This window comes from Scleropages formosus, chromosome 23 (assembly GCF_900964775.1).
Source record: "Scleropages formosus chromosome 23, fSclFor1.1, whole genome shotgun sequence".
In the NCBI taxonomy this organism is placed as follows: domain Eukaryota; kingdom Metazoa; phylum Chordata; class Actinopteri; order Osteoglossiformes; family Osteoglossidae; genus Scleropages; species Scleropages formosus.
In genome coordinates, this window is record NC_041828.1 from 1,859,628 (window position 1) to 1,875,528 (window position 15,901).

The 15,901-nt window shown below is 42.7% G+C and overlaps 1 protein-coding gene across 1 annotated transcript in view; it reads right to left on the reverse strand.

The window, feature by feature from the left end:
- Positions 1-15,901, reverse strand: part of kcnq4 (potassium voltage-gated channel subfamily Q member 4) — a 43,093-nt gene that overhangs the window by 11,273 nt on the left and 15,919 nt on the right. The window contains exons 2-9 of the mRNA XM_018759932.1: positions 5,434-5,524; positions 3,248-3,374; positions 2,987-3,162; positions 2,624-2,749; positions 2,280-2,390; positions 2,067-2,162; positions 1,813-1,901; positions 875-1,003 (exon numbers count right to left, since the gene is read on the reverse strand). Of these exons, the coding sequence (XP_018615448.1) occupies positions 875-1,003; positions 1,813-1,901; positions 2,067-2,162; positions 2,280-2,390; positions 2,624-2,749; positions 2,987-3,162; positions 3,248-3,374; positions 5,434-5,524 (945 nt within the window). The remainder of the gene's footprint in view (positions 1-874; positions 1,004-1,812; positions 1,902-2,066; positions 2,163-2,279; positions 2,391-2,623; positions 2,750-2,986; positions 3,163-3,247; positions 3,375-5,433; positions 5,525-15,901) is intronic.

Sequence of the window (15,901 nt, forward strand, 5' to 3'; positions counted from 1 at the left end):
GGTCATCTTTGGACGCGAATGATACGAAACAGTGCAACGATGCAAGTAGACAGAATGACAACACTTGAGCATGAAATCTTGAATGCTCAGTTAGCCCCTATCTAACTATATGAAAGCTGGCTGTTCATCATTATCAATGCATAGCGCAACACCCAGACTCTCACCCACAAAAGCAAAACAGCTTATTGACAAATAAAGCCAAACATTCATTCAAGTAGCACTCAACAAACCTGCAGGTGACTTCTGGTCTCCTGTGAATATGTATGATGTGGGCATGGCAGAGAGACAAGGAAGGCAGAGAAGACAATGAGGGTGAATGGAAGACACAAATGGAGATGATAAGAAGGAAAGGGAAACAGACAGCAGAATAGACTTGGGACTGCCAAATGTTAGTGACAGTTTGTTAGTATCCGTGGTAACCCCAGGTTCACAGGCAAGGTACCTGTAGGACTGGGCTGGTGGTATTCAAGTCTTTGCTCCATGTGAAATCCTCCATAGTACTATGTCACATTAAGATAAACAACTGTAACACTTGTTCCTGGACATATTCATTTATCCGTTCCTAAATTTTTAAAAGTATATTTATTCCAAAGTTGAATGTAAGGATTTGTTTTTTTAAACAAAAATACCATGAAAATGGTAAATTTATTTCCTCCAAAAGGAAATAAAAAAAGTAATGGAGTACTCTGAGACTTCCCTTAATTTCACTTTTTAACTGTGTGTCCAAAACAAAAAGAACATTGGTTGGTTCTTCTTACTGAATGAACATACGCTAAACTGCTGTTGTACAGGACCAAAATGCAGCTATTTGTATGTCTCCGTGTGTGTAGAAGAAATCATTGACTGTATGGAAGTGAGCCTGGCAGTTGCATACCTGTCCCCCGACAGGTAGGGGGAGCTGTAGGGCCGTAGCCCGGACAGCAGCGTGTGGTAGGAGTGGTGGTGGTGGACCTTCTTGGCGCTACGCTGTTGTTGCAGATGACTGAACAGTAGGGTCAGTTCTCTGATTTGTGTGTGAAAGAACAACAAAAGATGAAGAAACTGATGAACAGAAACAAACAAAAATAAAACAAAATATGCATTTTAAAACAAAGGGGATGTCCTTAAATTGAGTTAATTTTACATTTGAATACTTACAGAAATTTTGCTGTTTATGGAACATTTAAAAATAGATCCTTTCTGGAATGCTGCTAAAATAAATTTTTGTTCTAAGTTCACTAAAGCACTTCGTTCAGATTTTGTTGATCTTAAAACCAGATAAAACTCAATTTGTGCATCCCCATCTTTTTAAATGAAAAAACAATTGGTCAAATTATTTTGGAATAGTTTAACATAACATATAAAGACTAAAACATAAGAACATAAAATAATAACAGATCACAGTAATGTCAAAAAGTAATTCATTGAATTTTTTTCAGGTGTCATTTTGAACTATCCATTGCATTGACACTGTGTGTGTGTGTGTGTGTGTGTGTGTAAATGTGTGCATGTTATGAGCTTGCGCAGGTCTGTGGCATGATTGCTGAAAAAAAGGGTGAGATTACCCGCACTGTAAACAAACATTGACAAAGAAACTAAAAAATAAAATGGAGTAATGATGGAGTAATGGTGAACTTAACTGTCATCAGCCAGTCCAGAATATGCACAATCAGGGTAGTTTCAAATAGCTGCGTGGGTGTGACAGTGGCTTGTTTTCAACACATGTGCAACAAAGTACAAGGCAGCAGGAAGGTTAATCTGAGATCATCTCAGATCCGCACTGTGTAACAGAGAGAGTCCAAATACAGAGCAGTGTTTCATTGATATATCTACCTGAATGAAGGTAACATGCTGTCATAGAAGTACCAGGTGGCTGTGAGGTAGGAGTGCTGCACATCGGTTGAATATAAACGCCATGCAGCCTGCAGAAACATACACACTCACTTCACTTGGTGAAAAAACCGAAAGTTCTGTGTTTCACCCGAATGTCATATTTTTAGACTAAACACCTACTCTTTGCCGGATGATCTCAGACTCTGGTCGTCACCTGTACAGTCAATAACTGTGGGCTCGGTGCACGCGATCACCTGGATGAGATTGGCCGCAGGAGTCCGTCTCTTCTCAAAGTGCTTCTGCCTGTGCTGCTCCTGCACTTTTAGGGCAAAACCAGAGCCAAGGATTCCCTGGCAGATGAAAGAGACAGACCATGTGAGCACCAACACTGACCGATCAAGGAGGACACTGACTAATTGGGGTGGGGCGGGAGCGAGAGAGAGAGAGAGAGAGAGAGAGAGACTTACTGCAGGCAGGGCAAAGAAGGACACCCCGAGCAGAGCAAAGCCTGCTGCCACCAGCCGACCCAGCCCAGTATGTGGAGTCTTGTCCCCATAGCCAATTGTCGTGAGGGTGATCTGCACTCGCGCAGACACGTGTGCCCAAGAGGACAGGAAGGGAGAATAAACCGACAATCAGAAGAGAGGGAATAGACAGAGGCAGGCAGATCTGTGCATTAATTGGCCGCGACAAAACACTGAATTAAACTAAACTCAGCTGAAGAATCCCAAATAATGTTAGGATCATTTACCCTGTCTCCCTTACACATATAGCAGGTTAATGTGTCTACATGTGCAAGCCTGGTACTCACTGTTCCCCACCAGAGAGAGTCTGCATAGGTGGCAAATTCGGAGTTAATGTCCTTCTCTGCGAGGTACACCAAGAAGGAGGCAAAGATCAGAACAAGAAATCCAATATACCAGGCTGTGATGAGCTCCTGAGGAAGAAGAAAAGTGTACTTCGTCACCGTCATCATCTCGGGAAATAAGAAACAGAGGCCTAAAAACACAGCGATAGGCCAGTGTTAGTAAATTGCACCAGCACTGGGGGTTTTGAGGGGCAGTTGTGTCACTACCCTGTAATGCTTGTGATCTCATCCTACAGTAGGTATGTTCTTGTCCTGCAATGTTTGTTTCACGTCGCTATGCAGCGGGAGCACCTCAGGGGTCCTCACCTTGCTGTGTGCATATACAACAGAGCCCAGCAATTTCCAGGTGCCACCTCGGCGGTCCATGCGCACCATGCGCAGAATCTGCAGGAACCGCATACTGCGCAGTGCAGATGTGGCAAAGATGTTTCCCTGTGTGCCAGCTGCAATCACCGCCACCGACGCCACGAACACGATGAAGTCTGAGCATAGAAACCATGGATCATGGATCAAGGACCTAAGTGTGCACACACTTCCACAAAAGTTCCAGCACACACAAAACCTTACCTATGATACAGAAGGGCTTCCTGGCGAAGCGCAGGCGACCTTTCCATCCCCTGTATCGACAGCAGCATCCTGCTGCCCACACTCTTACAACGTACTCCAGCCCAAACACCACGATCATCACAAACTCCTGCAGGAGACAGATTAGCACACAATCAGAGAGGCTAACCTTGGAGCCACGGTTGCCCTTTTGTACTGCAGTTACCATTTCCTCATAATGCAATAATTTTGCCTTGAAGCAAATAAGTGGTATTTGCCCAGAAATTACAGATTGACTAGTGAATTAAAACAATCATAACTTTCCTTAAGGGGTAAAAGTGAAGCAGGCAGAATGACACACTTCACATAACACACAGGGGCTGTGCTAAGACATTGTAATACACACAGCATTTTGCTGACACAAAGAAATCAGAAATCCCACCCTGTGAAAGGCAGACAGAGAGAGAGCAACACTGAAGAACACAAAGCACATTGAAACACACACTAATTGATGGCAAACATGAATTTCAACATGGATTTTCATTGATGTTTACAGTATATTATCACACAGCTGCACAGTTTGGCAACATCTGAGCTTCAGGCTTAAAGAATATTGTGATATTATTTTGAGACTGGAGAGGGGAAGAGGGGACACACTGACAGTCATTCCTCTGCTGAAGGTGGATTAGTTTTCCATTTCTCTGGTGCTAGTGCTTAACTTCAGCCTCCTACACTAACTTTTGACAGGACTTCTCCAGAGTATCAAGTGTTTTAATGTTGTTTTTTCAGTGTCTGAACAATGACCAAGTAAAAGTGTTTAATAGGGTATGATTAAAACAAAAAGTAAGCTGACAAATAAAGAAATGAAAAATTAAGGCTCAGTTAAAAAAAAAAAAATTCAAAAGCTTCCGTTACTAAACGCACCATTATGGGAATGCAGTTAAGATCAGTGGATCATGTCTGCAATTTCCTGCACACTCAACAACATTGGAACCTGTCCGTTCTGCTTACGCAGCCAGTTTGCTTCTCTAAGAGCTTCTGCAGAAAGCCAGACGTGCACGTCGACCTCAGGCATGTAAGCGGGAAGTAGGAGTATTGGCAGGGTGGCGATGAACAGGAAACTCACTGGTATCGTATATGTAGGGATAAGGTAGACTGAAGGTGAGGTCAAACTGTCCTCGATGGGGTCTTTACCAAAAAGGAGGAAAGCAAGGAGTTCAAAGTACATAATGCAAATTACCAAGGTGACAAACTGACTCCAGTGCTGATTTTATTCACTTTTTACTTTATCATAATATGCAGAATCAACATTGTAAAATTGCATAGCTCATCATTCAGACTGACTCAAACCAATGAGATGTAAATTTTGTTTGTTTTTACTGGTGCTTTTTCCCTTCCCAAAGCAATCTCCAGTATTAAAGTGTACAGGGGCACACAGTAATTCCCATTGTACTGCTCACTTTACCAGGACATTTACATTAATTCGTGTAGCAGCCGCTTTCCTCCTAAGGCACTTACGATTAGTACTTCAAATTAGTACCTGTCTACCTGACACCTTTTCATCCAAGGTGACTTACACTGCCAGATACAGTACAGTCAATCACTGATCTACACACCAGAGCAACGTAACACACTCTCTGTCACACTCACACACAAACGCTCACTCACACACACTACTGCCAATTTAGAGTCACCAATTCCTGTCAAACACGTCTTTGGGCTGTGGGAGGAAACAGAATACCCAGAGTAAACCCACGCCAACACAGGGAAAACATGCAAACTCCACACAGACCGAGCAGGTTTAAACCCATGTCATTTCTCACTGTCGACGTGCTGTGAGACAACAGTGCTACTTGTTGCATCACTGTTCTGCTATGGACAGATGGAATTAGAGGACTTCTGTTAGGGGCCATGTAAAGAATGGCTGTTATTCCAATTAGGAAACAAGTATTAGTGGACAGGAGTGAGAAGAGGGTGAACTTCAGGAGCTGTGCTAGTTTAGAGGCTTTTGGTGATTTTGCAATGGATTTTTGTAATCAGGCCTGGGCTGAGGTACAGTGATCTGCAAGGATTTTGGGAGTTGGCTGGGTTGCAGCAGCTTGCTGTGATGTGGAGGTTTAGCTCAAGATAACAGCAAGGTTGGAGCTGGGTCTGCACATGAAGTGGTCATGGGGAAACAGGTTTCAAGGTTTTGTGTTCAGAGCTCTTACCAGGATAAAGAGCCCCTCGTTGGCAGTTTCCTGATGGTCGGGAATGGTGGAGAACACAGATAGCACCAGACAGCTGAACACCAGCAGGAAACTGGAACACACAGACAAATAAAAACTCATGGGGTGAACTGACAAATACAAAAATTAAAAAAGTTACAAAAATATTCTCAGCCATCACATATTTGCTGAGCTTTTTGGATTTGTCAAGTTTTTAATTTTTTTTTTACAAGCAAACCAAATGATTGGTTGCAAAATCATATTGCATTCAATGCACTATAATGTCAATTTTCCATAATTAAAAATTAATAGCCTGCAACTCCTTAGTGTGGCATTAAAGAAAGAAGATGATGTAGGAAGAGATGGAAAAAGACATTTGTGGACTCATGAACATAGTTACAGGTATGTATATACAGCTTGGACCACAGTGATGAAACACAAACACTGCTCCTGAAACAGACCTGACCTCATATCCAATTGATAGATTCACTTGAATTACACAGCCAAGCATCAGAGTTGGGACAACAAAAGGTATTAATAGAGGAAATGAGTGTGGCAGCCAAAGCAAGATCTGATACTCACATATCTAAAGGGTATGAGGAGGAACAACAGACTCTGGTCTGTACACATGATCTTATTTCTGCAAGGGCGGAATCACCTGTTGAAATTTCACCAGTCACACACTTAAGATGACTAAGGTGTATGACTATTTCAACAGCACTTATTGCAGCATTACATGTAAGATCACAAGAACATAAAGCAATATTCACTATATGCACAAACTGCAGAGTGCTCCAGCACTCATCAGAGATGACTTCTGTCTTCATTGTTCGAAGTTTGATGAAAATACAGGGTATGACAGCATGCAGGTTGGTTTATTGTAATGCTGACACTGGACAGAGAAATATAATATTTAAAACAGGTTTATTAGGAAAACAAACACGCATGCATCTTTAAGAAGAGAGCACTGTCCTCAAAAAAGAACCTATATTCTCCATCCTCTTCGGGCTATCCGCATAACCAATCACAGCAATCTTTAACTCTCAAACATGAAATCTACATCACAACCCACACAGCAGATGATATAATTCTATAATTTTAGAAACAAGTTATAAAAGTTATTCAAACGAGTCAGAACAGCTTCTAAAACATGAACGCTGTTACACTTGACACTGAGTGACCAAACCCAGTTTTACACTGAAACCAGAATCACTTCACTCCTGTGTCAGAATTTTTAACAGTGCTTCTTACTTAGTGTTGTGTGTAACTGACGTTCAGTTCAGTTTATTTAAATGTGATCCCTTTTACAGCTGAGTTTCAGCCTGAGAGGCTGGGGCTGGTATGAGTACATGAGGGGCAGGGCGGCCTTTCAGATTTGGGGCCACAGTCTCAATATGCGCTCTCCATCTCGTCAGGTGAGGAAGGACCTCAGCTTTCCACTCATGCTCAGTCCAACCCTGCACATGCTGCATTTTTCCTCTGACAGTCATCTGGCCACTTGTTTTGATCGATAGTGGAGTCCGGTAGAATGAGGCGTAGCAGTCCTCTCCCTATAACCGTCTCCGCTATTGATCAGAACAAACAGTAACATGACCCCTGAACTCAACACCACCACTGAAAACAAATATCCACACGCCAGCACTTATTCATCAGCATCCTGCCGGATAGAGTGGGTAGGGTGCTGGTGGTAAAATAACTAAAATTACTCACTTTTCCCTGACTAAAATCTATAGTCAGAAAAATGATGAACAGGTAAAAATACAGACACATGAGAGCATACAAAGTCCATGTAGAAGGTGTTCTATTTCAGCTGAGAGCTCAGTTTTTATTGCTTTCCCCTCTCTCCCTAAGAACGGAAAAATCTCAGTCAAAAACAACAGAGAAATAAAACCCCAGCTCAGCAACATTTGTCTCGGAAGTTGACTGAAAGACCCTTTGTCAAGCAATTTTTACTCCCTTTACAGTAATATCCTAGAATGGGAAAGGATTGGGAGACTCTCACCTCAATAGCCCACAGTGGTCCTGATCAGCTGGGATCAGGTCTGAACAGGGCCATGAGGACACTAGTGAATACCAACAGGTGGTGCCAGCATGATTCCAGTCGATAGCACAGGTACAGCACCACGCAATACCACATTAAACTCTGCTGCTGTTCCAAAGCCTCACAGAACAAAAGCATAATTTTGAAATTCTGTCATGCTACCATTTAAGTGCAGACACACTCAGTTTACATGGTTGAAATTACAGCTAAAATTAGGCAAGTAGACAGAAGCGATAAAGCAACATATGGCAGCAGTGCTTCTTCTTGGCCTTGAACTTTCATTAAATTGAAGGAGGAAGGTGGTTTCCGTGATCATCTCTGAATCAGCCAGTTTTCTATGATTGTAACTCATAGTTGCGCACCGTGTTTTACTGTACTTCACTGACTTCCTGTATGTTCTGACTCACTTATTAGCAATTTACAAATACTGTACAGCTCATTTTCTCCCCCAGTGACTGAAGCTGTTGCACACAGGCATACATGTCACCCATCCACATTTTCCCCTGCTGTTCAAGGGACCTTACTTCTGGGAATGGTGGAGGGGACCATGACTATCGAAACCCATCCCCAAGTGTTTCCTGGCAACAGCTGCCACTAATACCTCAATGTGGGGAAGCACCAGTTATGTCAGCAGCCTCCCTTAGCCAATAGGAGTGCATGGGTGGAGGTCCTGACTACAACAGGTATCCCATTCAATGACCAGACACCTCACCAGGAGAACAGAATGTGAGCTAATAGCTGGAGAAGTGCCCAAACTAAGAGGGGGCAAGAGGAGGGGAGATGCACCCCACAGGGATCCATACATGGGTGCCAGTGTACTCCTTTCAAAATTTCCTCTCCAGCTGGATCAGTTCAACTAGTTTATGACTGTGAGATAAGTGAAACCAGCCATTGCTTAGTATACAAAGTATTTTTACGAGAAAAGAAAAAGAAGTTGGCAAATGTCAAAAATGTGTATTTTAAAAAGTCATGTTTCTGTAAAGGTGCAGAGATTGAGTTTGTCTGCTTTTCAGTGAATACTTTTCACTTTCCTTAAGAGAAACAGACACTGCCACCCATTTTCATGACACTCATCATCAGGAGAATTCTTCATATTAAAATACAAAATGAGCAGACATTTGTGTGTTCTTCAAGGAGGGACACATGAGCAGTCCAGAGCAACAAGCAGACTCTACTTTTTAGTTGCCTTGACATTTAGGTTAAGATACAGGGAGAACATAAGTTCAGTGATAAAAATACCCCAACAGTTTCCCACCTGCAGAACAGTCCTGTGACTTCTCTGGTCCACTTGTGATGGACATGGTCCTGTGGCACATTTAATCTGTCCACAAGTACCCACAACCCAGAAGGAGGATAATGCACATGGACAGGGTGGCAGAGCGTTTGTCAGTGTGGTAATGAGGGAACAGGGGGTACTAGAGTATGGTGACAGTTTAAGACCACTACAATAAGGGTGGAAATGTGTGCTTGGTTGGCGGGGACTGAGGGTCAAGTGAGTGGCAGGTGAGGGCATAGCATTCCATAGGCAGCAAGATGACTCGGGACACCAAGGTACATGAACAATACAGGCTCTTCATTTGAACAGTGCTCTGGTGTTCAGGGAAAGGGGAACATGACAGTTGGGGATCCTTGAGCTCAGGGTCAAAACAGATTTTCAGGGAACTTCAGGAAACTTCAGGAACGCACAACCAGGATGCTGTCTTCCTTCTCTCTTTACCTCTGGACTGCTGAGCACAAGGGTTAAAAGGGATGTGTCATTAGAAAGAGGTATGCATGCCCCACCTTCCTCCTTTTCACTCCTCTCTCACACACCGGGTACCACAGACGGTTTAATATAAACCCTCCTCCTGCACCAAACCCCATGGGCTCATGCCTGGTGCCTGCTATGGCCTGGCACGTCATAACGCAGGTGTGAAAACTGTGCATTGCCAGAGCTGACTGATGACGCCTTAACTGCAACCTCGCGTGCTTCGTCCCGCACGCAGAGCCGAGCAGCAGGTGCATTGAGGCAAGGTAACACTTGGTACAGAATTGCACTGCACAGCAAGGTCTAGGACTCCCAGCATACCAACGGTATGATGACCGCACACAACTATCCTTTCCTGTACCTCCAACTCGGCTATAACACTGTTCACCAACCTGCTATCTGCGTGCACATCACATCACCAAGGGGCAGCATGGTGTGGGGTGGCAGAACGGAACAGGACAGAGACGGAATGTTTCTATGAGCAAAGGAAAACTGCAGTAACAGTAGAAGCAGGATATAAATAGTGACTGTGACCTTAAATAGCAGCTGACAGCCAGTTGTGCAGGTAGAGTGCAGTGTTGCCCGGTTAATTCCCGTTGACGGACGCCTTTGGGGACTGAAGTTCTATAAGGGAGAGAGTGGGCGGGGGAACCCCTCAACAATAAGCTCACACTGCTTTTGTTGGACAGAAAGCTGCCTACGGTGCGATTCGCCAGCTTTTCTGACCACCCTGAAAACAGCCGTCTGCATCAGCACGTGTCCTGACTCACCTTTCACATTGTGAGAGAGGGGCTTAGTGGAGCTCAGCTCAGAGTTTCAGTGTGTGTTTGTGTGTGTTTGGGGAATAGGTGACATACATTTTTTGGTGTGTTTTTAAATAGTTTGTTGGGGAGGGGGGCAGAACTGTGTCTTGCTTAGGCCAACCAGTACCCAGCCTACTCCACCACCTCTCTGCACACCTCTCACCATGAAATTATTGCATTACACAAAACATGTCAAGGATCTCAAACAATTTGCATAGATTACTATTTCACACTCATAGCCACTCTGAGAGCAGTTGATGTTGCGTACCTCACGAGGAATGATGATGTACAAGGCCTTGGGAGCCCCTGATAAGTACACAAAACTCCACGAGACTTCCTAGCACTCACAACAATTCTCCTGTTTAAAAATGCTTTTCTTTAGATTCTGTGATTAATAGGCCTATGGCAGATGGAGACTGGAAGTAGCACATTCTTTTACATAAAGGCTGGTGAAGGTAATTTCAGAGTCAGCCTTTGTATCTTTCTGTCTAAGGGCTAAACTTTAAAATAAAGATTAATCCGAAGCCCCAACCCCTAACGGTATTTGGCAATAATTACAATATTTACCTTCCAGGTTTCAAACTCACATCCTAAGTATGTCACTTATTTTGTTGCTGAGTAGAATATACAGTGGGACTCAATGGAGAAGTTTATGCCATGAATATATTCAAATCTGGAGTTGGTTTAGATCCAATGTCACATACAAGTTTAAAAACAGACTGAAGCATGCTCACAAGAGATTACCAAATGTATGCAGGTACACACGAGCACATTACCAACATAGCATTACCTCCTGCAAAGAAAGAACTGAGGAGCCACTCTGCATTTCCTCAGCCTCCTAAAGGGGAAAACCTGACATAATTCTTATTTGTTTCTGGGTTTCCAAGAATTGTTGAGTCAAAATGAGATTTACATCATGCAACAGCCAACAACTGCAAAGTGACCTAAACAGAAAATAAGACGTGTAAGAATCTGCTGTCCGTACTAGAGGAACAACTAAACTATTCAATAAAAGTGGATTTTATAATAGTTTCCAGACAGCTGGACACACACAGGTATCAACATTAGGATTTCCAGATTGTTGTGTCTTTCTCTACTACCAGTTTACACAGCTGAATATATCCTTTTAAACAACATGCATTCAGTATTTTGCAGGCAAGAGCCATGGATTCTAAGGCAGAAACACAGCATGATTTGATTCATGCAAAGTAACTTACATGAGGCTTATAATTTCCCAGAGACAGGAGTTTATTTAGGAATTTCATTAAAACTTTGCTCAAGGGATTGTGAGGATTTCCCACAGTTATAAGCTCAATGCTCACTGCACTTCAAATAAAGGCTCAATGCAAAACATTAACACATTTCAACTGACAAACAGCAGGACAAGATCTGTCTTTTTTCAGCCTTCATTTCTGCAATTTATTGTCATTTTTAAAGTGAAACTGTGAATACCAAAGGGCTAAAGGGAATGGGAGGAAAGACGTGGATTTTTCTTTAAAACCCAATCCCTCCCTTTTGTTTTTCCAACAATGATGATGTTAGGATTTTGTGTGTTGAAATATTAAACCTGATTTATTATTTAAAAAACCCTTCTAAACTTAGAATCAAAACGATAATCACTATAACCCACATGGAATTCTCAAAAGATTAATAAAGTGCGTTGCAAACTGAATCAAAACCCTGTTCAGTCACAGTAACAATGAATAAATCACCAAGACCATAGATCCCCTCAGGAACCATTTTTCACATTGAATTTGATTAATGAAATTCAATGAATTATGAAAAACAACTTGTGACTCCAATGGCAAATTCCTTCTTTGGGACAAAAAAGTACAAAAAGTTCTCCACTTTCACCGCTGCCTGATCCTCTTCCGTGCCCTTTCACACTTCGGCAATGTGTCATTATCTTACAGGAGGGTATGAGATCTGACTGAATCAAAAAAATGAATTGGGATCAACTAAGGACAACAAGGTTGTCAGACAAGGTTGTACTACATTGGTAATTAGCTATTTTATCATCCCCTGATGTTAGCTGAGTGTTTTTAAACTATACCTAATAATCACCAGCAGGAGGAGGCTGCATAAGACCTAGCTGGGGTCACATTCAGTTACTACAAATAAAAAGGACAATGTGTCATACCCCATAACATTTATATATCCACATATATACCCATAATGTATGCAATACTACACTGTTAAACCAGAAAAAAAAACATTTCTCTCAACAAATCTGGCTCAGTAGTGTTACTCCAATTATTTCAAAGGCAACTAAAAGTAAAAAATGATATGCAACTTTTGTGAAATAGGTGTGCTGAAGTAAGAGGCTGTTCCCAAGGGATTTCAGGGACAAGAAACTACTAATTCTATGAGATGGTCAACAAAAGAAGGACCCAAATAAAGGTTTCATCTGCACTTTGTTAAAAAAGAGGAAAACCGCTGACAAGCTATTCAACACTAGAGAGTATAGAAAACACCGCATGTGCTCTGCCCTCCGAAAGACTGAGCGAGTGTTTAAAAGACTGTTGATCTTGGTGTGCTGGGCAACAGCTGTAGAGAAGGTTGCTGGGTTGTGCACCTGAGGACAACAGAGACCATCCCAGACCTAGCGCCCTGAAACAGCTGGTGTTCCAGCTTCACACTTTCCATCCTCTGGTCCCTCTTCACTTTCAAAACATAAACAGCAGTGACAGTGAGGCAGAGAGAAGAAATGGGACACCTCTGAAAAAGCTGCAGATGGAAACATTTCCCACAAAATGCCACCAACCCTCATCGACCATTCTTCAATGTACCAGAGCATGTAGAACAAAAACAGGTCAGATTTAAATTTAAACAGCACCACATAAATAGAATAACTTTTCCACTGCTCAGATGAGCTGGGACAAGGTGGCTGGTGGCTAGGTGAAGATTTTTGTTTCCCTTTTCTCTTTTGTCCCAGGGCTAACCTCATGTCAGCACTTTTAAAGCATTTCCCTTTTTTGTGCAAAATAACTGCTTCTCTTGTCTTAACATGCCCCCCAAACCAGAGCAGAGACGTGAAAAGGGCAATGCTGTCCTGGCTGTCATGGTGTTTTGTACCAAGTGCATTGTCTCATGGATGGATAGCACACCGTTCCAGAGGAACCTGCACACCTCCGCTCTACCACATGCTAATTGGGGTGGAGTGAAGTCACCAGGAGGTATGACATTTATGCAGACAATACAATTCTAGTGTGGAGGTAATTAGCACAATATGGAAGAGGGCCAGCGTGTTTGTGCACTTGCCACTGTCGAGCACTGTGTGTGCATCTACATGACATTTCACTGTTCAATGCACTGCTAACATCACCCTTAAAAAAATAGAGGCTTAAAACCCAGAGCATGGCAGAAATCAATGGCCACATTTAGACTTGGGTGCATAGAAAGTGAAACTGCTGCGTCTGGAAAACTTGTGCAGTTTACTTTAAGTGGCAGTTTAATAAAAAAAAAAATGCTATTTAATCAAAACCTATAAATATACATTTTTTGCATTTTTTGTGTGTGTATTTTTATGCTTTGATAAGTATATCTATCTATCTTCTCAGTTTGTATCGTCATCATTAGGTAGCCAACAGAACAGACCAGCACACGTTTCACCATTTTTTTAAGGGGGGGGTATCCCTACCTTTGCTGGAAGCCCATAAGAATTGTGTAAAGCACTTTAGCTGAGTGGCTATACTCAAGTATTCTGTTGGAGACATGGGTGATGCAGACAAACGCAAAGACAGTGAGACAGTGAGTAGGACACAAAAGAAGCAACTTAGATGCGGGTGATGTCTACCATCTATCCATTATCAATCTAGTGCCAGATCACAGTGGCCCAAATCATATCCCAGAAACACAGGTAGTAAGGCAGAGTACAACCTGTATTGGATGTCAGTCCATCGCAGAGGAATCACACATACACTTCAAAACCTGCAAACTAGAGTGGAAAACAAGCTACAGTGAATACCACATGACATGCCATTATTTGCTACTGGCACTTTTTGCTGCTCAGTACCTGCTCTGTCCCCTGTGTATCTGGATAAAGTCAAAAGACTTGTATTCATAAAGGACCTTTCATGCAATACTTGTTTGAAATGCTTTTAAATCATCATCATCACTCTCACGGTCATATCAGAGTAAACACCGTTGTTTACAGCATGATGACGATTAAAACCATGTGGTAATTTTAATTATATTGTTCTCTTAATGGGTAAGCCACAAATTAATACAATTAATATCGTGAGAATCTACATCAGTAGATCATGCACACAGAATGATGAAAAGAAAAAGTTTGGTAGGTTTAACCTTTGCCTTTATGTGATAGGATTTGATGGTTTTTGAAGTTGAGGTTATGAGAAAAAGGGGAAGTTACTCAGTGCCTTGGGGTCACCACAGCAACACTACAGCAGTAAAAGTAGTACAACATGGAACACACACCTAAGCAGCCAAAGACTTCAACGTCAATGTCATGTTACACACACTATTTGAAACTGCTTGTCCCAAGCGGGGTCACGGAAAACCAGAGCCTAACTTGGCAACACAGGGCGCAAGGCCGGAGGGGGAGGGGACACACCCCATATGGGACGCCAGTCCATCGCAAGGCACCCCAAGCAGGACTCGAACCCCAGACCCACCAGAGAATGGGACCCAGCCAACCCCGCTGTGCCACCATGCCCCCCTCAATGTCATGTTAGATATCAGTCAATTAAAGACACATAGAAGAAATCTGTTGCGAAGTCATGTGACCCTTTCAGGACTTATTCCTAGTGTCTCTACTACTCATTCCACCAAAATTAAGCACCAATCATGGTGTTACACTCAGAACTGAATTTTAGATCAGTTGGTCAGGTTCAAATTCCTATGTTAGGGGCAACTGCTGTACCATTTCGCCGGGGTTGCCATCCTAATGTACGCAGCTGGGTGAATTAAGCCAAAGTGCTGAAGTGAGCTAAGGGATGCTTGCAAAACAAGTAAATAGTGTAATGATGATCTGTTGTTCACTTGTTCTGATGCAGAAGCACAAAGCAAAAAAGGAACCACAACAATCCTCACCCACTGCAGTGTCCTCAGGGACAAGAGCTTTACCTGTTCAGAGCAGATCACATCCCCGTCACACTGTCCCCTTCAGTTTTAACCTCTTTACAGAAGTTAAATGACAGGTCCTGGAGGATTTCAGGATGTGTAATATGTAATAATGGTCTGCATTTGTACAGCATGCAGCATTTGATGTCTACGAAGTGATTTAATGCACACAACTTGCTGCTTAGCCAGCTATGCTGGAATGTTACAGAAGGAAAGAGCCAGACTGGAATATTCCCAAGAAGGCATGAAATTGTGCATGGAGAATTTGTACTTTCCGATGCAAAAAAAGGAATGACAACTTTGTCAGAGATAATTTTTAGCCAACTTGGGTTACTACTGCAGCGACCTCTTGCCCTTGACGATGGGACGGCTCCAACAAGCACAGAAAAAACACACTGATGCAGTACTGGACGAAACTAGAGGGCAGGCCAACTTGGACAGCAAGAGATATGGAAAAAAAGGGAAAAAACTTATAATTTATGCCATTGTTGTCACTAATGTTATCACCATTGTTATTATTTTTGAGCTGTCTTACTAATATCTTTATCCCAAGCTGGGTCGAAGAATCACAAAGCTGTGGGCCTATGAGACTGCTCTGTGTAAGAGTGCTGCTTACGCAGAGCAGTATGCTGCCCCACTGCCGTCAATGGGTTTGAGTGCGCACTGACGGAACACAGGGACATCCTGGAAGGGATTGATCTTAGCAGGCCTCTCTGATCTGTTACTACATGTGAGGAAAGCAAGAGACAGCAGCATCCTTCCTGTACCATCCAGTGCGTCACGTTGCTGCCAATGGAT